The sequence below is a fragment of the Paralichthys olivaceus genome, chromosome 7 (genome assembly GCF_024713975.1).
Source record: "Paralichthys olivaceus isolate ysfri-2021 chromosome 7, ASM2471397v2, whole genome shotgun sequence".
Classification (NCBI taxonomy): Eukaryota; Metazoa; Chordata; class Actinopteri; order Pleuronectiformes; family Paralichthyidae; genus Paralichthys; species Paralichthys olivaceus.
In genome coordinates this window covers 17,393,033-17,416,614 of record NC_091099.1, presented here as the reverse complement: position 1 = coordinate 17,416,614, position 23,582 = coordinate 17,393,033, and the positions used below count along the sequence as shown (strand labels likewise).

General features: G+C 42.5%; 2 protein-coding genes across 2 annotated transcripts in view; both read left to right on the top strand.

Annotated features, from left to right (window-relative positions):
• The first annotated feature begins 1,110 nt into the window (after positions 1–1,110).
• Positions 1,111–15,169, top strand: dhtkd1 (dehydrogenase E1 and transketolase domain containing 1). Its single transcript, XM_020079259.2, has 18 exons — positions 1,111–1,536; positions 2,560–2,854; positions 3,149–3,292; positions 4,070–4,281; positions 4,393–4,587; positions 5,161–5,430; positions 6,300–6,471; positions 6,608–6,806; positions 7,260–7,572; positions 7,669–7,753; positions 7,852–7,991; positions 8,606–8,756; positions 8,851–8,957; positions 10,560–10,724; positions 10,814–10,896; positions 12,170–12,336; positions 13,999–14,084; positions 14,174–15,169. Exons 2-18 carry the CDS (start codon positions 2,698–2,700, stop codon positions 14,273–14,275), a joined length of 2,748 nt encoding a protein of 915 aa, XP_019934818.1. The 5' UTR covers positions 1,111–1,536; positions 2,560–2,697; the 3' UTR covers positions 14,276–15,169.
• An 833-nt stretch (positions 15,170–16,002) lies between these two features.
• Positions 16,003–23,582, top strand: part of camk1db (calcium/calmodulin-dependent protein kinase 1Db) — a 23,507-nt gene continuing 15,927 nt past the window's right edge. Inside the window, exon 1 of the mRNA XM_069528107.1 lies at positions 16,003–16,596. Coding sequence (XP_069384208.1) covers positions 16,502–16,596 — 95 coding nt within the window. The 5' untranslated portion in view covers positions 16,003–16,501. The remainder of the gene's footprint in view (positions 16,597–23,582) is intronic.

Sequence of the window (23,582 nt, the reverse complement as noted above, 5' to 3'; positions counted from 1 at the left end):
TATGGACTGTGTGTCTTTGTGTGTTGTGCTCGTCCAGTGTTTGTTAAAGACATTTTTACAAACCACCCCCTCCCCTCCCTAGTGTGTCATGTCTGGCTGACGTGTTTCTCTCGTCGTGCTTCTTTGCTCCTTTCTGAGCAGGGACAGGTGGGGGGGGGGTTACAGCAGGTTCATGTTACAGTCCCTGGTGTCTAATGGGCCGGGGGGGGGTTGACATGTGTTTATTCCTGGGGCTTCAATCATGATAAATACAGATACATGTTTTTTTTAAACATTAAATAATTAATTCATGCAGATCCTTAAAAGGTCATATACATAATAAAAATGCAAATGACAAATTATAAGGAGGTAAGAAGCAATTAATAGTTACAAAGGATACAAAATAAATAATATAAGAAATAAAAGAGTGAACATCATATTTGATTTAATGAAAGACTGAGTCAAACAGGAAGCTCTTCAGCATTGTTTTAAAAGTACAGAGATTTGTAGTGAACCTGCAGTTCTCTGGGAGTTTATTTCACTAAACCGAACGCTGCCTCTTCAGGGGACAGAGAGCCGACCTGAGAGCTCTGAATGGTTCACACCATAGCAGCAGGGCAGAAATGTTGTTTGGCCCTAAAATGCTTTATAAACCAGCAAACAACTGATAACTTTTACCAACATTACATCACATATAAAACACTTGTTTCGAGCCATGTTTTAACTTGAACATTGTAAATATGTTATTTCATTCAGACATAACAGGCAATTTGAAGACATCACATGGATCGGTGGTAAATGTAATGGGTGGTTTTTTTTTTCATTTCATGTCATTCATTGACAAAATGCCAAACAAATAATAGCCAACTTGATAAACCCCACAACCAAACAGTCATCCCAGAAAATCATCAGTCTTCAGTAAACTGAAGGTGGTTTTAATTGTTAATGTGAAAACTCTGAGATTAGACAATTGACTTCAGGCTTCAGTGAACTTCCGACCTCTGGGGTGGGGCTTCTGTTATAAGGTCGTGTCTTGACCGTCAGTGAAGCTCCACCATTTTCCAAACTCACGTGACCGCAGAATCTGCAAAGACTGATGCTTTATATCATCAGTCCGCAACACTTCCCCTCCTGAAGTCACTAGGAAGTGAAAGTGCCGCTTGCCACAGCTGTTACAGATAGTTATTTCTACGACCTTCTAGAATGAGCTTTTACCATCTGTTGGTAAAGAGCAGGTAAGAACATGGGTATTTCGGTTGGCACATATACATTATATCCTCACCTCTCCCTTTAAACAAGAGGCAACCTGTTATACAACAATGCAACCACAACGTCAGGGGCGTGGCAGGGGTAGCTGTGTCTCTGCTCCTTGTATTACACATACACTGTTTTCTCTTTTGTGTAACATTTGTACATTACACGTTTGGGAGAAGCTCAGTGAAAATGTTCCAGAAGAAGCAACGAGCCAGGACTGACTGAATGAAAGATACTGAGGATGCTCGGGGTTCTCAGAAGACACAGCGGGATGGGACTGTTCCCTGGGCTGCTCTGCCATGTGTATGTATCTGTGACATTGTCCTTTGAGAGGAAGTCAATTTAAACCTTGTGAGATAATAATTGGTCACGTTCATGTTGAGGTCACCATGCGAATCAATTTGATGTCCTGGTTACAGGGTTTTAGGTCAACCAAGGACACTTACGAAACAAAACAGTGTTTGTGTTATCTCTTCCTGGAAAACATACATTTAAAATCAAATTTCAACACACTTTATGTTTCGATTTGTTCATCTGTTGTAATGCTGAATGCATTTGATAAAACTTTTCATTCTTTTCTCTGAGTGTCCAGAAGGTAACACTTTGGGAAGGTCACATTATTCCATCACAGGAGGAAGGATACAACCAAACATTTTCATTTCATCTTTCTTTTCTATTTTCTTTAATAATCAAATGATAACTTGACACTAGCAGAGAGGCCTATTCACACTGGAGAAGCTGATACCAGTATGTTTTTTTCTTTCTTAAAATGCCTTTAACCAGTGATGGTTGTATTTCCATTCACTGTTTGATTACATTTAGGCAACAAATCAACTTTGTTATATTTTTTAGAAAGGATCAGGTCAGGTTAAAATCACAGACTGTCTATAAAGATGGAGGACATGACTGCACCCCAAAAGTGAAGCCAAAGCATCTTGGTCTCCACCTGGTGGCTGGCTGCAGTATAGGTCCCAAGTCTTTGTCACTGGTCAGTTTGGTTTAAAATAGTTATTTGAAACCACGAAATCTCCATATAACTGTTGAACCTAAGTCACATGTGGAGACAGTGATTGGTGGAAGACAAAGTGAAACTCAGCTGTTGAACACAGTTTGAATGATGGCAAAATATCTAATATAATATCTAATATAATATCTAAAAATGTTTGAAGAATAATGTAAACTCTGCAGAAAAAGCAGAGACACTTTTGAATAACTTGATAACTTGAGGTACTGTGGTTTTAATGCTGTAGCATTTTATTTACAGTATTTCATTTATACATTTATACTTGGTTGAGTTGTTGTCTCTGAACGCGCTGTTCAATAAAGTTGTTTTAGGGGAAAGTATCCAGCCAATAGGATTGCTGTCTCTCGTGTCCTCCCGTCACGTGTCGCCGGCAGAATGGCCGCCGTGCTGTAGCTTCAGGAGACGCTGCTGAAACTCAAGAAGAAAAGTTTGGAGGAAACATGGCGGCGGTGTTTTTCCTGAGACAGTCTCTGAGCAGACTTCCTCCGGCCGCGGCCCGACAGCTGCTCCGCTGTCGGTACCACACCGAGAGAGGAGTCTACGGCTACCGACCCAAACACCCCGAGCACGAGCCCCACAGCGCCGCGCCGAACCAAGGTCAGTGAGGGGCTCATCCACTGCAGGAGGTGTCTTCATCACCTGCGAGGAAGAGGAGGCCGCTCTGTAATGATCCATGTGTCTGACTGAAACACGTGTCTTCATTCTTGTTTGTCATGTCCTTCAGTGAGAACTTTACTGTCTCATTGCTCTGTAAACATGTCATTCATTCACTCAGATTGCTGCTGCTACTACTACTACTGTTGTTGTTGTTGTTGTTGTTGTTGTTGTTGCTGTTGTTGTTGTTGTTGTTGCTGCCACTTTGACACAGACAGCCTCTCACTCTGTGCTCAGATCATGGCGTTGCCCGGCTGGTGGACTCTTACAGAGCTCATGGACACAAGGCTGCTAAAATTAACCCTCTGCTGCCTGTTTCTGAAAGTGTCCCCGAGATCAACATCCTGAGCAGCACCTTGACAGGACAACTCAACACCTCAGGTAAACAACAGCTGCGGATGGACAGCTGCAGAAGACACTCAACCCAGTAGGATGATGACAATCCTACCTGTAATTCACTCCAAGTTTTGTTTCCTCGAGGCCTAAAGGGTCAGAGCCTCTGTATGAAGGGACATCTAATGTCAGGATTAGTGTTTGAGTGTTGGATGGCAGAGAAGGTGCTGCACATAGATGCACTGTGTGTGGCTGTCAATTCTGTACTGTGAAGCCCTTTGAGTGGTCATCAGTACTAGAAAAGTTCTTTAGAAATACAGACCATGTCATCCTTTGGAAAGCCAATTAAATAGCTTCAAAGAGACACAGAATGAGCATAAGGAGACACAAAACAACCACAGAAAGACACAAGATGACACAAAGCAACCAGAGAGACATCAAATGACAACAACCAGTTAGGAAGACCACTAAATTACACTAAACATAGCAAGTTATCACAAAAAGACAGAAGACACAAAGCAACCAGTAAATGGCACTAAATGACAACTACACAACACTAAACTACACAACTCCACCACATAAAGACACAAAACCACCAATTCATGACACAAAACAACCACAGACTCAACATTATACAACAAAAAGACACATCCACTAGATAAAGACACAAAATGACACAAAACAACCACAAAATAGTCCAGTCTGTTCACCTGACAGCAGCGCTGCTCGCCCTCTGTTCTTGTTCGTCTCCCATATTTACTCGTCTTGCACAGTTAGAGCCTCACGTGTGGGTGTTACCACAGCTCACTGCACGTGTCTCTGCAGGTCTGAGGCACTTTGGAAAGGCTGAGGCTTCACTGGAGGAGCTTCAGGCCTACTTAGAAGAAGCCTACTGCGGCCACCTGTCAGTGGAGACCAGCCAGCTGAGCACCCTGGAGGAGAGGGAGTGGTTCGCCGACCGCTTCGAGGAGCTCAAGAGGAAAAGTTTCTCCACGGAGGAGAGGAGGCAGCTGGCCAAGATCATGCTGGAGTCTCAGGTCGGTACAAGGACAAAGATGAGAACAAAAACCCAATCTCACATTTCATGTTGTGGTGTCTTTTAGCATTTTGTGCACCAGTTTCTGTACTTTTTCCATCTCAACCTGTAGGAATTCGACCACTTCCTGGCCACCAAGTTTGCTACTGTGAAACGTTATGGAGGAGAGGGAGCAGAGAGCATGATGGGTTTTTTCTACGAGCTTTTCCACCTGTCGGCCCACAGTGGAGTCACGGACATTGTCATTGGTATGCCCCACAGAGGCCGACTGAACCTCCTGACAGGCCTGCTGAAGTTCCCACCTGAGGTTAGATAATCCCATACAGTTCTGTAACCAGCAGCATCATACAGTGGACAGAAAGAGTAATCAAGGCTTTTACAATGATCTGTTTTTATGTATAAATGAGTCAAATCACTTATGAACAAACACAATGTATTTTAATCAAGACCATAGACTGTGTATATAATATAGATGTGCCTCCATCTCGACGAATAAAAACACTTTATTCTTGTTTTTGCTCACAAGAAAAATCTGTTTAAAATGCCTCACAAAGATCGTGGAAGACTTTAGATCATCAATTGTTGATTAACATGAAGCTGGAAATGTTTATGCGTTGATCTTAAAGAGTGCAGATACTTATCTGTCAGATTACATGTCTGTACGTAGAGAGGCCGGCTGAGATGGCTGAGTTTATAAAAGCTCTTGGTGGTTATCAGGACTTTTGACTCAGATGAAGATCAGGTCTCATTTCATGGTCAATTTAAACAGAAAATATTCTTCCTCTTGCCAATGTAAACAAGTAACGGTTTGTGGCTAAAGAGTAAACACGGGTGTGATAACGTCAAACACGCTTCTTCCACCACTTTTTTTTCTCTCCAGCTCATGTTCCGTAAGATGCGTGGCCTCAGCGAGTTTCCCGACAGCTCGCCGGCCATTGGCGACGTGCTCTCCCACCTCACCTCCTCGGTGGAGTTGGATTTCGGAGCTGGACACCCTCTTCACGTGACCATGCTGCCCAACCCTTCTCACCTCGAGGCCATCAACCCAGTGGCTCAGGGCAAAACACGAGCCAGGCAGCAGCTCAGGAAAGAGGGCGACTATTCACCTGAAGACAGCGCCCAGCCAGGGGACCAAGTCGTCTGTCTGCAGGTACCTGGTCACAACAACTAATACACTCCCATAAGAAGGTGAAGAGTAAGTACCAGGGATATCGGGATTAACGGGTTTTACAATAATTGCTGTTTGATAACGTCACAATTTCATAACCGTAAGAATTGTAAAAAATACGATATGCAACTATGAGGTTCTGCATCTTGCAAGTCACGGTGCGGTCTCTTGCGAGTCACGTTTTGAGTGCACGAGCCACTGAACCGTTAGTTGAGAAGAGGGAACTGATTTCAACAGACGCTGGACAAACAACTTCATCAGTTGTTCACAGCGAGAGGAGAAATCCTTGGTTACTTTCGGTTTCTCTCTGTGTGTGTGTGTGTGTGTGTGTGTGTGTGTGTGTGTGTGTGTGTGTGTGTGTGTGTGTGTGTGTGTGTGTGTGTGTGTGTGTGTGTGTGTGTGTGTGTGTGTGTGTGTGACATGAAGAATGTGACTTGAACCATGACACGTTTAGTTTTTCAAAACTAGTCCAAATGTGGCACCCATAACAGAACCACTTCAGTTGCTGACACTTCAAAATAAAACTCCCACACAGATACACAGCTTATGACAGGAAACACAAATTTAGTGACCAACCTTCCACAATAAGGCAACTAAATAAAGTAGCTTACATAAAGGACTTTTAAATAGACAAATGTTACACTATAAAAACTAACTGGATCAAGTTGATGATAATAATAAATATTTTAGTTCGTAAGCTATATTATTAGCTATATATTGCTTGTTGTGAGTCTTTTTTCTTCTATAGTATCGACAATCGTGAAGCCGTGATATTTCCTGGGACAATCTGGCACCAAAATCTCATATCGTGACATCCCTAGTTAGTACTGATCTCTGTTCTCTACTCACAGGTCCATGGTGACGGCTCTTTCACTGGTCAAGGGATAGTTACAGAAACCTTGACCCTCTCAAACCTGCCTCACTACAGAGTCGGTGGGAGCATCCACCTCATAGTGAACAACCAAGTGGGCTTCACCACTCCGTCAGAGAGAGGGAGATCATCTTTGTACTGTAGTGATGTCGGTCAGTGACACAGATTCAGTATTCTTCAATTATTATTATTTACATACAATATTTCTGGTATCTCTTTTAAATGTCATGTCACAGGTTTTTGTTCATGGAAGCGTCTTCTAAGTAATGACTTGTTTTTCTATCACAGGTAAGATGGTGAACTGTGCTGTGATCCATGTAAACGGAGATGATGCAGAGGAGGTGCTGCGAGCCACTCGGCTGGCTGTGGAGTACCAGCGGCGTTACAGGAAAGATGTGATCCTGGACCTGATCTGCTATCGTCAGTGGGGCCACAACGAGCTGGACGAACCGTTCTTCACCAACCCAACCATGTACAAGATCATCCGGTAAGGACAACTTCAATTTACCTTCTTTACTTTGTTTTATAACTTATTTTCAAAAATCGCCTCAGTAGTAGGAATTTCCTCTCTAAACTTCTCATGTGGTTTTATCTAAATAACTGTTTAATAAAATGATCCAATATCTCACAAAATCATAAAGGAACCTTCCAAAAAATTAACACAAATTGAACAGATTTTTTTCCCGACACATTAATCATGTCACTCTCCACTAGGTTTGCAACCATCAATAAAGATATTTCAGTAGGTATTAGGCAATATTTATTTTAGAAATACTGTTGGATTTATAAAGAAAATATTGCTGCTTTCTAGATTGAGACTTTAGAAACCTACAATTACAATATAGAATAGAACACATTCTTTAACATCTAAATTCTTCTTCCATCACTGCTGTATGTTATGTTTTTGAAATATTATTGGGTAATTGTCACTTTATTGCAGCTCCCGTAAGAGCATCCCTGACTCCTACTCAGACCAGCTGATCTCCGAAGGTCTGATGACCGAAGCCGAGCGCGACCAGATCAAAACCAAGCACTACGGCATGCTGAACGACAAGCTGGCCAACATGACCCTGTACACCCCCCCGCCCACCAACCTGCAGGGCCGCTGGGGAGATCTGGTTCAGCCCCAGGACAGAGTCACCACCTGGGACACGGGCGTCCCCATTCCTCTGCTGCAGTTTGTTGGAGTGAAATCAGTGACCATCCCCGAGCAAATCAAGCTGCACGGTCACCTGGGAAAGACCCACACACAAGTAAGGCCGTCGTCTCCTTCATATCTGTCAGATGGTGTTGTGCTGCTGATGTGGCAACATCTGGATGACGCTGTGCTGCTCCTGTTGTGAACTCAGGCACGGTTGCACAAGTTGGAAGAGGGCACCAAACTGGACTGGTCCACAGCAGAGGCCCTGGCGTTTGGCTCTCTCCTCAGTCAAGGTAAGTGTGGAGCAGAAAATAACATCAGATCAAATGAAAGAATCATTGAATTTTTATTGCTGGCACTCAACTGATCTCTCTGTGTATTGTTGCTGCAGGTTTTAACATTCGAATCAGTGGGCAGGATGTTGGAAGAGGCACATTCAGTCAGCGTCATGCCATGGTGGTCTGTCAGGAGACCAATGACATGTACATCCCTCTCAACCACATCAGTCCTCAGCAGACTGCTTTCCTGGAGGTAACACTCTAAATCATGATGATAAATCATGACGTATTTAACATTTTATTGTTATAAGTATAACTTTTCACTGTCTCGACACAGACTACCTGGACTTGTACTATATATAGAAGTGATGATTGCTTGTATGGCCCGACCAGGGTTAAACCCCTGAAAAGCATATATACAAGGAATGAATGGAATATAACTACTTTTATTATATAGTTTGAACACAAATAAATAGATCTAGGAAAACACAACAATCGCTTCCTCTCAATAGCTTAAAACTAAATACTTGCATACAGTATTTTTATCTGTTTAACTGTGAAATATTACCAAATAGCTGACATTTTAACTAGCTCTGTCCAACACTACACTACCAGAAATCACTTCTTCTTCGCAGCTCTTAAAACAGTACTTGCCAGTGACAGTGCAGTGCGACTGCAGTTTTGGAGCAAAGAAAAGATACTGATATACTGTAAAGATGTGGTTTCTGATAGGTACTTTGATCTGATGCACGACCCCACATTTAGCAGCATCAGAGGCATTTCCGTTGCTGGTATTGTAATCTCTAACATCTATGAGAAGATTGCTTCCTTTCAATTAGCAAATTGTGGTGTTTTGTGGGTTGTCAGGTGTGTAACAGTCCTCTGTCTGAGGAGGCGGTGCTGGGGTTTGAATATGGGATGAGCATCGCGCAACCAAAGCTTCTTCCCATCTGGGAGGCTCAGTTTGGAGATTTCTTCAATGGAGCACAGATCATCTTTGACACCTTCATCTCTGGAGGTAAACTTCTCATACATTTAGGATTAAACTCGCATTGTCTAATGTCTTGGATTTTTTTTTTTTTATCTTCATACATTTGAAACTATGTCCCCAGGTGAAGCGAAATGGCTGCTGCAGTGTGGGATGGTGATCCTGCTGCCTCACGGCTACGATGGAGCCGGACCAGAACACTCGTCCTGCCATATGGAGCGCTTCCTCCAGGTCTGTGGGAGTGTCATTCTGCCTCTGTGTCATATGAAGTCACTTGTTGCTTATTCTGTTTTTCACATTAACATCCAAATATCAAATCAAATTTTATTTATATGGGCCATAATCACAATTTGCCTTTTAGTGCTCAACAATCTGTACAAGGTTCTACATTCTCTGTCCTCAAACCCTTGACTAGAACAAAAACTTTTATGAAATTTGAAATACTGAAGAGAAAAACCAAATTTCACAATTTTTCAAGTGTGTCTGAAAACGTCAGTCAGGTGACCTGGTGAAGGTGGTCAAACTGGTTTTGCTTTGTGTCATCTCTCCAGTTCACACTGGCCAGCAATAGATCATCCTGCATAATGTGCTTTAATTTGAAATGACAGGGATAAAATCCACAGTCGTCCTCCAGTGAAAAAATACATGCAAAAGGTTTGTCTGCAGATAATCTGAGGCTTCAGCTGATAAATGAAGTGTATCCTCTGAAATTCAATAGTGATGTGATGAGGGACAAAATCTGTAGCTGTCTTCAACACTGTGTTGAATAATATGAGGGTAATAAGCAGCTTCAGGAGCCTGGTTTAGACAAATCAAGCAGATCTCTCGGTCGGTCATTTAACAGAAGTCACTGAATCTGCAAGCAGTATCTTCTCAGGCAGGTTGTTCTACAGAAGAGTGGCCCTGATGGCAAAAGCACGGTCACCATTAGACTTATGCCTTAACGTTGGAACGACCATCTGAGCATCTAAGACTGCGAGCTGGTTCATAAGGGGTCAACATGTCTGCTAATGTAGTTTGAGGCCAGCAATTTTAAAATTGATCAGTAAAATTCGGTTAGAATAAAACTAGACGTTTTCCACAATGCATGTCAAATAGATCCTGTAATTGAAAATGAATGGCTGAACAGATTCACACACACAGAGCAGGTAGGCAGGCGAATCAGGGAATGATGGATAACAGGCTGTTATTACCATCTTCACCCAGGTATTATCTGGAGGGAGGACCAGCAGTCCATTTGTTGAGAGATGAGGGGGAATGTCATCCCCTTTAAACTAAAGTTACCAAAAAAACCTCCCCTTTAAATAGCTTAAACAGCCATACCCTATCCCCTATCCTTTGTGTGTGCAGGTGAAAATCTCGCCGGTTCTGCAGTTTATTTTTAAAAACTAAAAAACTGAATGGCATTGAAAAGAACAGGAGGACAGTGTTCTCTGTCCGTCACAGACACACTGACCGTCTTTCACAGTCTGGATCAACAAGACCACCCCCCCGGTTGAAAATGATCACCGACTGGGGCGGTTTATTCAGAAATCTAATATCCACTTTTATTACTGAGCAACACACAGCACCTGATTTTGATGGAATCTTTATATTGATGTTTTAGTGCAGTTTTGAGGGCACGTCTCTGCCGTTACATGTTAACTGACAGCAAGGTCTTTACACAAGTCTCTGCTGCTGAATATCATTACATTCCTCCTCACAGACCCCTGATTTACAACACTGGATGTTTCTTAACTGAGCGTCTGCTTCGTACCAGCAGCAGTCACATGTTGGTGTTACACATTACCTGAATTGTAAGTCATCAGTAACTCATCCTCTCTTGTACTGCAGTTGTGTGACAGTAAAATGGAGGGTGTGGACAGCGACACCGTAAACATGGCCGTGGTCAACCCCACCACTCCCGCTCAGTACTTCCACCTCCTGAGGAGACAGATGATCCGAAACTTCCGCAAACCTCTCATTGTGGTTGGACCCAAGACACTGCTCAGATTTTCTGTGAGCGCTGAAACCACCGTGAAAAGCATCTTCAACATTTTGACTTATTTATTATTGAAGTGGGTGAACAGTGTTTCTTCATTTAACAGGGGGCAGTGTCCAGTCTGACCGAACTGGCACCAGGAACCACTTTCAGACCTGTGATCGGTGACACTTCAGTCTCTGCAGAAAGGTACATTTTCAATAATTGCACAAACTTGAAACTCTTTCTATGGGTTGCTAATTATTCAAAAGGTTGCCTGATCCTCAGCGTTTTGAAATATATGAAAATGAATGAAATTGCAGGACATTGAAAGGTCATCTGTGCAGTGTTTTTTTTTTAAAACAAGCATCCATTTAATATTTTGAAGAGTCTAATAAAACCTGCTTAAAAAAGACATATGATTCAAAAGCATCCTGTAAGTGACCTACATTAAAGTGCGGGTGTCACTTTGTGTTGAAACGTGGTTGGGATTTAAGGACTGAAATAGATTCAATATGTGTGTTTTAAGGTAATGTAATGGAGAGATCACTAAGAGGTCAGAGCTGATAATTACAGAAGGAACTAGTGTCACTCAGTAGAGTTCATACCTCCACTAAGGCCTAACAGTTGCCTTATGTAACCAAAATTTAAATTCACTAGATCTGGATTTCTATTTGGATCTGCACCACATTGCACACACTCATAGATATCAGGCCCCTACACACGTCTGGTTGTTTTCATCAAGATCCATGAATTATTCTCTGAGAAATCAATGGAAAGTTTACAGAAAGTGAAAAATAAGAAATCCTAGATCCACACCGAAACTGAATTCTTCCCTTTTTGTGTAATACTGCTGACTAACAGATAAGTTAACGCTGATGAAAACACAAATCTTCATCTATGTGCATCATATCATATATTAACAGTGTCAGCTAAGATAAAGATAATAAATCAATCTGACTTTAGATGTTACTTTAAAACAGCCCTGTTGTTTTGATGCTGCACAGAGAAACAGTTCAAAACAGTCGGCCATATTCAACCAATCACGTCTCATTCCAAGCATCAAGTTTAAACATCAGTGAGTGAGAACATGTTTCCCCTTTTGGGCCCTGAATCGTTATAACTCAAATAATTTAGTGCAGCTCGTAACTCAACTAACGGTTCAGACTGCTCTGCTGATGAAAACGATGTGGTGAACTTCATAAACAGGAAGTTTCCTCTGCAGCAGTGAACATAATACACAGTTGCCTAATACTGTTCTGCTGCATCCTAAGCTCACCTGGACTATTATAAGTCTCTACCTTACTGTGGCTAGTAGCAGTATCATGCAGGTAATCCTCTCCCACACTCGAGTGAGATCTTCTTCCTGCAGGTCACCCACAAGGCCACTGTCCTCAAACTAACAATATGAATTAAACTGGGGCAGGGATTTTGACTATTTGTTGTTGGATGCAATAAACCCATGTCATGTAATCCCCCTCAGTGTCCAGAGGGTGGTGCTGTGCTCAGGGAAGCATTACTACGCCCTGCTGAAACAGAGGGAGGCATCTGCAGCAAACCTGAACACAGCGCTGGTGCGTGTGGAGGAGCTGTGTCCGTTCCCACTGGTGGCTCTGCAGCAGGAGCTCAACAAGTACCCCAACGCCAAAGGTAGAGTGACCTCGCACTGAGCTCCGACCTGCTGCTCCACAGAGCTCCACCCTCACACATAGTCAGTACACATGCACCTTTACTCCAGCAGTTTGCTGGAGTCTTTTTCTAGTTCATTTCTATATGTTTTCTGTAGGTTTGCTACTATCTAATTTAGCTTCTGGGCATGTTGTGGGTTAGGAGGTAGAGCGGGTCCTTGGCTAACCAGAATGTTGGTGGTTCTATCCCTATCTCCTCTAGTCCACATGGCAGTGTTAAGAAGCCCGATGTGCTCGTAACAGTTGTGTCATCAGTGTGTGAATGATGTGATGTAAAAACACACAGCATACAGAAGTGCTGTGTTAATGGGGGAAAATGAGTGCAAAGCCCTTTGAGTGGTTGTTAAGACTAAAACAGCTTTATATAAATACAGTCCATTTATAGCAAGTAAGCCCAGGCTTCAGTGTGTGTAGACAGAAAGTACTTCAGTGTAGCTTCACCTGACTGATGCGATACCATTTTGCACATCATATCACTCTAACCATTATGTAGTTCTTCATATAAAGCTAAAGAATGTTGTGACATTTATAAGACGGGGAAGGAAATTATTTAATTTAAAGAAACAAACCACAAAAGACCAAATAGTAAAGAGAAATAAGTGTTTACGGGATTAGGATAAAAATCTGATGTAGAAGTTTGTTCCAAATATAAATGTAAAGCAGAGAAACCTGGAGTTGGAGGAATTTACAGATTCATTACACACAGGCTTATCTTTTAATTCTCATTTTTTATTGTCTTGTCATCCTAAAAAAAAAAATTCGAATCCAGAACAGAACAAAAATGATCGATGACCTCTGAGGGTCACCACTATCATTGACACTAAATAACCAGAGATACTGGTAGATCAGTGTATGTGACATACATACTGGTAATGACTGCAGAACGAGTACTTCTGCTGCTTTAACCGTCATCAGTGGCTAAATGAGTTTCAGTCAGGGATTGCTTCATTTTGTTGTGCAACACTTTCCAAGCTTGAGGAACTTCTGCAATCAACATCCTTCTCTTCACCCACCAATCTTTGTCATTTCTGGGTTCTTAACTGTATTTTTCTCTGAATGAACTCACCACAATCACTGCCCATTGGAAAAGGAGGATTCATTTACAGGCAGTTTTAGCAAATCCTGACGTCACCTCTGGATCCGCCACATGTCTGGCTGGGTTTTACAAGAAAGTAGTTTCTATTTGTGTTGATCAAAATGTTACAATGCTCATCTGAGTCACCATCAAATTCACCATGTGCTCATAGCAGTTAAGCTTCTAAAACACAAACAGTAGTGAGGGATATTGAGACTTTTTTAATGCAGATTTTGCTTCTTGAGGAAAAATCAAGCTTTCAGACATGAAGCAGGTTGTGAACAATTTTGGAAACACAACTCAGAGATGAACCTCAAAATTGTCTTTTCTGATTTTTTGGGGATAAAGAGATAATTTGAGATGATTTTATTAACAGTCGATCACCCTAAAAAAGATTGAAAGCAACTTAAAAGATGGTTTTAAAATTGTTCCTGAATTTCTTTTCTTTAGATTAAGAAAAAGAAACTCTGATCTCCTTCTGTAAAACACTGTGAATCACCTCCTTCTTTACTGTGTATTATAATCAGTTGTCCCTTCGTTTCTCCACAGAGTTTGTTTGGAGTCAGGAGGAGCCTCAGAACATGGGCCCCTGGTCTTTTGTGGCTCCCAGGTTTGAGATGCAGCTGGCCTGCAAGGTGAGCAGAGTTTGGAATAACACAATCAACATTGTAAAGCCTGATGGTCTGTAAATAAACTGTGTAATAAACTCCTATGTCCTCCTCAGCTCCGGTTAGTGAGCCGACCCGCGCTGCCTGCACCTGCTGTCGGCATCGGGACCCTGCATCACCAGCAGCAGGAGGCCATCCTCAACGCTACCTTCTCCTAAGACTGGGAGATAAAATAACCAGTACACAACTTCTGTACCACACCACACAACACTACTCTACTACTGTGGTTTTTCAGCTTCTATCACTAAATTAAAGAAGCTGCTGCACGGAAGATACATGAGATCGTTAAATGATGTGCACAACTGTGAAACTAATTGGTCAATAATTTAAGGAACAAATTAAAGTGTTAAAGACAGTAAGTGTTTTATTTAAACACATATAACTCTAGTTTTAATTGTTATGTTTTTGTGGTTTGAAGGCAAGGCCTATTTTCTGTTTACTTCTTTTCCCTTTCTCTCATTTAGCCTGACAGTTTTCTTTATTGGTCCAAAATTAAAGAGTCTATGGTAAGAAGAAACACGTCCGCAAATTAAGTTTGGATCTGAATCAAGGCCTTGTAGTAAACACACTTTTAGGCGAGCGTGGATTTTGTAGCACTGGGGATTGTTGTAATGTGCCTGTGTCAAACCTGTACAGGCTCCACACTTCAGGACTCTAAACTATTGAATTGTGTCATGCATTTTATCTTGAGTTGTTCATTTTTTTACGGTTCTGAACAGAAAGATATCAGTGTAACATCTCGGAGCATTACCCTTGAACTATTTATATAAGAATGATAGTATTTTAACTGGATTGAATACTTAAGGAGATGAAATGTTTCTGAAAATAACAAGAAGATTTGTTACCCCTGTGGTAGGTTTATTCTATCATGAATTAAACATATTTGTACATTTTATGTTACAAATTTGGGTTAAGAGGTACTTGATTGTTTTAATGATGAAATCACAGTTGAAAGTGGTACTTAAATTCAAAGTAATGGCATTAAAGGGCTAATGTAAATACAAGCAGAATGTTCAAATGGAAATATTTTTCAATAAATCTATTTTCATGTTCGTGTATTGTGCTTCAGTTATTTTTGTCTTAACCAGTCTAATTCACCCTTGACCTGAAATAATGGCCTATAGTTACAATCATAGACATACTGAGGGATCAGGGGTGGGAAGTATATGTACTACAATACTGCAGTTAAATACATTTATGAAGTACTTGAATTAAGTATGTCAATTTTCTGCCGCTTTTTACTTGAATCCAGTACAGTGTCAAACATCCAACTTTTTACTCCTTTATATTTATCAGCTCAGATTTAAAGAAGAATAGCATCACATTAGACAATTGTCAAAACCAGTTGTTCTCATTTACACTGGGTTCGAAGCAGTTTGGTGTTAAACATCTCTGCCGACTACAGCTTGACTAAAAACATGGTCTAAGTCAAGTTTCTTTTACATGTAGCACTTTTTAGTTTGGCTTTTTTGAAGCTAGTGTACTTACATGATTCTTGCTGTTTTGAGTTTACCCTCATGGTTAATTAGACTTATTGGAAATCACTTTGGATGAAAGTGTCAGCTAAATAAAATGTAATGTAATGTGAACCTGAAGCCAAAGAAATCAAACTGAATGAAATGGAAGGGGGGGTGCACCTACTGCACATGAGCCCCCATAACTCCTGGCTACGCCCCTGCCTGTACATTTCACCACCTGTTAAAATGAACGCATGTTTGTTTACAACACGTTGAACCAGACCTGGTGTTCACATGGGGACATGTGAGCAGAGACAGATCATGACACCGGTGATTTGGTGCAATGCGAACACTTGAGTCGTTCATGCATCTGTCACCCCCCCCACCCCCCACCACAAACACACACACACACACACACGCACACACACACCCAGCATCCTCCTCATCCTCCCCCTCCTCACATCGCTTTAACAACCACGGGGACGTCCCTGAGGCTCCACGATGCAGACCGAGTGTTGCCCGACCTCAGATCACCGCGTCGCCGCTTGACTCTGACTGAACCCCCGGCCGGGAGGAGCCGAGAAGAGGAGGAGGTGGATGAGGAGGAGGGAGGAGAGGCTGTGTTTCCCTCCCCGTCACAGTGATCTGAGCAGCGGGGAAGCTCAGGCTCGGGATCCGCTACGTCAGGCAGATTAGTCAAATAACCCCTCAGACCTCCCTCCCCTCCCCGGGCTGGGCTGCATGCAGGGGGCTGAGGAAGCGACACGGTCTGACAAAGAGCCAGGAAGTCTGTGAGCTGAGATACACAAGTGCACCACTTCTTCTTCCTCCCGTGGCTTTTGTTTTCCTGGATGAGAGGACTGTGGTGATCGACCCCAGCCAGCGGCGCCTCCTCTCTGTTCGTCCCCGCACCCCCACACCACCACCATGGCGAGAGAAAACGGCGAGTGCGGCGATGGATCCTGGAAGAAGCACGTCGACGATATCAAGAGCATCTTCGACTTCAAGGAAGTGCTCGGGACGTGAGTAACGCAGAAACTTTGAATGCACCAGACAACACATGGCAACACACTGCAGCGATGAGCAGGAAGGAAAGGGTTCAGTGACAGACAGACAGCTGTTGAATATGTGCAGAAGTAACCGAGCATGGCTCCACAAAGAGACAGGGCCTGTTTAAACTTCAAATCACAGGAGACATTATGCTGCAGTCACAGTTCATTCAAAAAACCCACCGCAGATCAGGGTAGAAGCATGTAAACCACACAGAGACCCGTGCAGGCAGCCATTCATCTCCTCCACAGTTGGTTTTGTTCGTCATAACAAGTGTGATAGAGATAAGGCTCATTTGCATGCACACAGGATGGAATCAGCTCTGAAGGACCATCTGTGGCGACTCTTCTTATTCCAACAGTGAAACAATGGGTCTGGGTCTGTGTCTTCGTCTTGGACTAAAAACTCTGGTCATGAAAACTGTCCTCCAGCTCCGTCTCATTTGACTTGTGGTTATAGTTTTTAGGGACCACTGTGGTTGAAGTCGTTGTCTTGACCTTGGCCCCCAGAGAAGGTGAATTCCAGGTTCTATTTTGGTCCTATACCCTTTTACCACCAAGGCAGTTCAACTCTGATTTGGAGCCAGTGACGAATCTCGAACTGGTTCTTTGTGTTTCGCTGTTCGAGGAACGTGGCTCTAGTGCCAGAAAAATGTGTTCCACTTTGGCACCAATGCTTTCTGATCTAGTGGTAAGAATCGTTTACATCAGTGGGTGGGACCATCATGACGAACAAGACCAATAACACCAACGAAAACATTAGCTGCTTTCAGACATGCACTGAAAGTAGTATAAAGTCCGCAGAAACTCCGGAGGAGCCGATGTGAGAACACAGCAGTAGATCCCCACCGCGAGCGAGTGGGTGGGTTGATACCATTCTAACTTTAACTCTTCCTACTGCACCACACCTCACCTGAAACCTCTGCTGGATTTGCTGCTGTTTTTACTGCTTTTGTGAGTGAAGAAGCTCCCGCGGCGTTGTGCATGTGTGAAGGAAACCTCTGGAGAAAGTCCGGACCCAGGTCTCCAGAGTTCCTCTCAAGATCATGCCAGAAAATGGCTATATTACCTCCTTGTTCGTTGATGATCGGGTGATGTGTGAATCCAGGAGCAACACTAGCAAAGAGAAGCCGTAGTCCACCATTGTCAATGTTGTGCTTGAAGTGTAGTGTTGCTGAGAAATCAGAGAGACGAATGAAGTGACGCATTGAGTAACAAAGTGATATAGCTGTACGATGTCTCCAGCCTGTTTCTCAAAACAATCGCAAGTAGAACCAACTCCTAAACAGCCCTAGCACCAGCCCAGCACTAGCACCAGGTTCACGTTGGTCACAGAGGGAGCTTTGACTTCACGTCTCGTCTTCTTTGCAGCAGAATGAGAACCCAAGTGTTCCCTGAACAGAAGACCCCTTGGTCTAGATTTGGTCAAGCTCTCAGGCTTTCAGACTTGTGATGGATTTCTTGGTGCTATCACACATCTAATGTGCATTTCTCTTTTCTCCCTCTGGTATTCGTCCCTTGAAGCTATGTCCCTCCTCCCTCGACTGAGAGTAATTTAATGTGGTGATGTTTGTGTTGTTAGGGATTCGGGGGGGAAGGCCCATGTTTCCCTTGGGAAATGTGTTTTTCCTTTTTTAAATTGGCCTCAGAAACTGATGTCAGGCTGAGCCAAAAATGGCCTCCAGTAGTCACTATGATATAGCCAAGCTGGGAAGGAGGCATTTCACTAACATTCAAACACACTCGCTGTTGTAAGAAATGCAACCTTATTATGTGTAAATGTAGAGTATTCATCATCCTCTTGGCTTTCCTCCCCATCCCCTGATTCTGTGAAAGTGTACCCTTGCTCAGCATGACCATGGACCTGCTTTTCCTGAGCGGCAGCAGCAGCAGCATCATAAAACCCTCGGGCAGATTGGTGATTCATGAAGTGCACTCGACACTTCAGCTGTTTCTGCTAAACAGTCAGACATTCCTAACTGGAGGCTCTTCTGATTTCCCCAAGGCTTTCATTTATGTGCGAGGAGCCACTGAATAACAGCAGTGAATCATCGTGGTTAACTGTGTCCACACACAATGGCCAGGTTGGAGGAACACGTATCCCTCGCCCACAACACAGTACAGCACATCTCCGGGGGCCAGTTAGTATCAGCTCAGCCCGTATGTTAGATATTGTACAGGGTGTTCCTGGCTGATTGACTTTAACTAAGTCCCATTTACTAGTTCCTGTGTGTCTTAATCAGGGAGTTCCTTGTCGCGGCACACTGTGGTTCACAACAGGTCACCAGGGGTAGAAAATCCAAGCAACTCTGCAGCTTTACCTGAGGATTAAAAATGGATGAGGAAGGACTGTTGGTCAGAGGAAGAGAGACAGATTATCCTCCCCCTCCTCCTCCTCATCGTCCTCATCTTCCTCCCACTCTAACTCCATGTGAGGTTTCCCCTCAGTGTCCGACAGGGTTCGACCCTTTGCAAAGGCCTTGAGCCAAAGAAAACTCTTTCACTGCTTCACTGAAAGTGCATTTACACGTGTCCTGTGCTTTCACTTTCATTTTATATTCATTTATACTTGTGCCCCACTACATTTTAGAGATAAACAGATTGTGTATGTGTGAATCTGTAGGTGAGGGACAGTATTTGCTGGTGTCCCTTTCTAGTTTGACCAATCCGGTTTGAGCAGGCTTTGGTTGCCTGCAGGTAATGGCCCAGTCACACGAATACAAAGGATAATTTGTAGTCATGCGATGGCTGATTGACTCAGAGATTTCAGAGGTATATGGGCGAATACATGTTTTACAGCACTGCATTTATCAAACAGATTTCATTCTCAGTTATTTTGCTGATAAAGTGTTGAGTCACTAAACAGTTTAAAATGGTTCAGTTTAGCTCATAATCCTACAACCATCCCGCCTGCATTTAGCTCAATTTACTGATATCATTTATTGATACTGTCATTACAACTCACTCTTAATATTTCTGTATTATTGTCAGATCATTTTCCATTTCCCAACACTGCTGCAGACCTCAGCACTGACAAATCAGGGCTGAATAGAATGTGAGAGGTTCTATTATATTATCTATGATATTCTGTTTTCTGAAACATTTGAATTTGAAAAGTGCACGTTGGTGTGAACATTCAGCAAAGAGAAAAGATCAGACTTCAGCAGCAGCTGCAGGCCTGTGTGTGTGTGTGTGTGTGTGTGTGTGTGTGTGTGTGTGTGTGTGTGTGTGTGTGTGTGTGTGTGTGTGTGTGTGTGTGTGTGTGTGTGTGTGTGTGTGTGTGTGTGTGTGTGTGTGTACATTATGACTGATCAGATAATAATAGGAGTTTCCGAGCTGAACACCTGCAGCAGTGTCTGTAATGCTTCGGCCTCACTCCTCCGCCGTGTGTTCTACTTGCTTTAGATGTAAGCTAATGAGATCTTCACCACTGAAGCCAGTCCTCCCTCCTCACCGTCACTCGCCCTGCAGCTAATTTCAGACCCGTAAGCTGCTGATACTCTGCAGAAGCAAATTAAGTAACCTGACCAAAAGCACCTTCACAGATCCCAGTAGGCAAAGTGTTGGGGTTACCACGCAGTGGCAATGTTATAATGTGTGTCTCATGTTACAGCTTGATGGATGATTAAGGATTCACTAATTCAACTTTTACCGATTCAATACCCATTGCAGCCTTATTGATAATTGATTTGTTTATATGCAAAGTGCCTTGAGATAATATCATTTTTCATTAAGTCAGCCTATATTTGAACTTTAATACATACATAGAGACATAATTTACTTTATAGTACAGAAAATAAATAAATCAAGATGCCAAGAATACACAAATAAGAAACAGTTAAATTTGCAAAGTAGCAAAATAAGAGCAAAAGTAAACGCCTTATAGGAATAATTACAGTGCATACATTTTGATTTAAGCTAATGAATCAAGTAAAACAAATGAATCACCTAAAACAAGAACAACTGGAGGTAAAATCAAGTAAGACAGGAAACTTAAATTGCCTGTGGGATAAAAAATAAGTTGAGCTTTAGATTGTTAAGAATAGTATTCCATGTTTCAGGTGCATGATGAGAAAACCTTTAGCTTAGTCAAAACAGTTGGACCTGCTGTGTAATCCAGTCATTTGAGTGGGTTTGAGAACACTGAGGCGTTGTTAAGGGGTAAAAGACCAAAAGGGGCCTTATAGATGTATGTTGTATTACATATGTTGTAATTAAAGAACTAGATGCTGCAGATAAAAGACAAAGATATGTTTTAAATAGTCTGAGACTCAACCAAAACAGTCAAGTTGCCATCTGGGAAACGAAAAGACTGAGCTGAAGTTGCAAAAACAGCCGAGTGATGAGGTCCGACTGGCTCATCATTACAAAGCTACGTTCACACTGCAAGCCTTAGTGCTCAATCAGATTTTTTTCTAGATCCAATATTTTTATGTCACTGTTCACATTATCTTGTAAAATGTGGCCAACAACAGACTCCAATGTGAACTGGTCATGGCCCTGATGTGACCCACATGTGCAAAAGAACAAATAGACATGCAGCATGCTGAAAAGAAGGTGGTAATAAACATGGAGGCCACACGTGGTTTCATTTTTCTCTTGATTCTTTGAAACACTGTCCAGTTACAATACGAACCCTCAAGTTTTGCTTGTACAGACGTGTCACCCCAAGTACTCATGAGGCCAAAAACCTCACTGTCCCTCCCCTGTGGCAGCTGTCTTCTATGAGTGACCCCCGCCCGCCCCTTAGCCTGCACAAAATTATGAAGAATGTTGATCTAGAGTAATGATAAAGTTGCACTTAATTCAGATACGGGTCACATGGCTGTTTAGACTGAGGTCACATTTCAATTTCATCTGATGTGTATCTGATAGCACCACATATGAAAGTGGCTTGAATCTGATTTGAAAAGATCCGATTCCATGTGAACTGTGCTGTTCACACTGTCATGAAACAATCAGATCTGAGTCACATGGGGGAAAAAAAATGATCGGGCGGCTGTGTGAACGTAGTGTGTGTCACCATCCGTCGATACATCCATCCATCATATACCGCTTATTCCTTGAAGGTTGTGGCTGGAGCCAATCCCTGCTGACATTTGGTGAGAGGTGGGGCACAGCCTGGACAAGTAGTCATGTGATCAGTTAATATAGAAATATCCACTGTAGTCATTTTAATAAAAAAAAGAATATTAGTCTGTATGTTGAAATTTTTTTAAAGATGATTTATATATATATATATTTTTGGGTGTCTTTCTCAAAGTCCAGTGTTGGTCAGACACTTCACCACTGAGAGGATCAAATGACATCAGTGGTGTATTTATTAAAATGTGCTACCTTAAAAGCAGCAGGAAAGCAACACAGTCTGATTGCATCCTGTCTAAGTGCTTTTCCATGTATTTCCAGAATCCCACATTTTGAGATTAAAGTGCCAAAGTTGTCTGTCAGCTCAGAGCCAGAGCCGAGCTGCAGTTCACTCATTCATCCCACTGTTTAGCCCCTGAAGCTACAACCTTTATCATTCTTTATTTCTTCCAACGAAGAGGTAAATTTCCTTTCTTGAGTTTGATGTTAATGAAAGAAGAGGCCTCTACAGCCGATATTAAACCGACTCTGGATGTGACTTAGCCGGGGTCAGCTTTGTCAGATCTGCTCATTCCTTCTAGCATTGATCATTCTCTGAAACACAGCCTGTGCGGAGAAGAGTGGGATTCTTGAACGCTGCCTGGAACCGGGAAAATGGCAGCTAGGCAACAAGAATGGTGGAAGTCCTTGGTTTCACCCTTTTGAAGAAGATGCTACACCGACCACTTTGCACCACCGCTGTCCTTCAGCTCCATTCACTGTGGGAGGACATGACTGTAATGATGGAAAGTCAAATAATAGTGTGTGTGGTAATTTCCTGAGTTCCCATTTGTATTCCTGCTTCTCTCGGTGTGAATGCCTATAGAGAGAAATCTGCTGTATTCTGAGTGTTGAAGTGCACTCCTCTGTCCTGTATCAAAGCACAGGAGCCAGTTATCACCCTCATTAACATAATGCAGCCTCTCTCTGACTTACCACGGGTTTCTGCCAAATATCTCCCTCGAGTGGCTGATATTTTTTCTTCTTCCATTTGTTTACGAGTGGTGTCAGCTCTCACCTGTAAACTGACCATCTTTCTCTGTTTGATCAACAGTTCTGGTGAACACAAAGTGCACTATCCGGGAAAGTAGCCATTGGTCCAGAGTGTGTGGGTGTTTAATGGTTGTCAGCTTCAGGCTTTGGATCTGTGAGAGGTGCGAATTTTCATTCTAGTTATTTAACAATGCAGCAAAAATATTTTGGATCTTTAATACCTAAAAGGTAAGAGAACAAGTGTTGGCTCGTCTTGGTCCTGAGCATAGATTCTATATAAAGATGGACGACGCGTCTCCTCTTCCAAAAATGAGGCTAAAATATCCTGGATATGGGTGTCGCCATCTTGCACTAACATAATTTGCAGCCAGAGTCTGTGCAGTAGTTATTGTGGTGTGGAGCCATGGTATTGAGGTCCTGCGGATACATGCTTTCGACCAATCATAATTCAGGCTCAGCTGTCAATCATGACGTTCTGCCCCCTTTGGTCCATGTCCCACCCACTAATATTTGAGGCAGGGTTTATGATTAATAATGCAGCCAGCCGCCAGGGGGCGGTCAAGATGCTTTGGCTTCACTGTTTGGCAGCTGTCATGTCATCCATTTTTATATGTCTATTGTCTATACAAAAAGCTCAAAGTACAGCTAAGGCTCAGTTTTGCAGGTTGGTTATGAACCAAATATAGATTGGGATCTGAATCATAAAAATGTCAACCTGCTGGTGATGCTAGAGGAAAAGATACTTAATATTGTGAATCGACAGATTACCTTTTAAAATATGATGATGAATTCTTCATTAAACTACCCGACAGTATGAAATGTAATTAAGTTGCACTTTGACC

Excerpts from the sequence above, each read along its gene's own strand:
- dhtkd1 (XM_020079259.2), top strand. The coding sequence starts at position 2,698 with ATGGCGGCGGTGTTTTTCCTGAGACAGTCTCTGAGCAGACTTCCTCCG. Across the intron at positions 6,807-7,259 it reads ACCATGTACAAGATCATCCG|CTCCCGTAAGAGCATCCCTG; the intron begins GTAAGGACAACT and ends ACTTTATTGCAG. Across the intron at positions 8,958-10,559 it reads ATATGGAGCGCTTCCTCCAG|TTGTGTGACAGTAAAATGGA; the intron begins GTCTGTGGGAGT and ends CTTGTACTGCAG.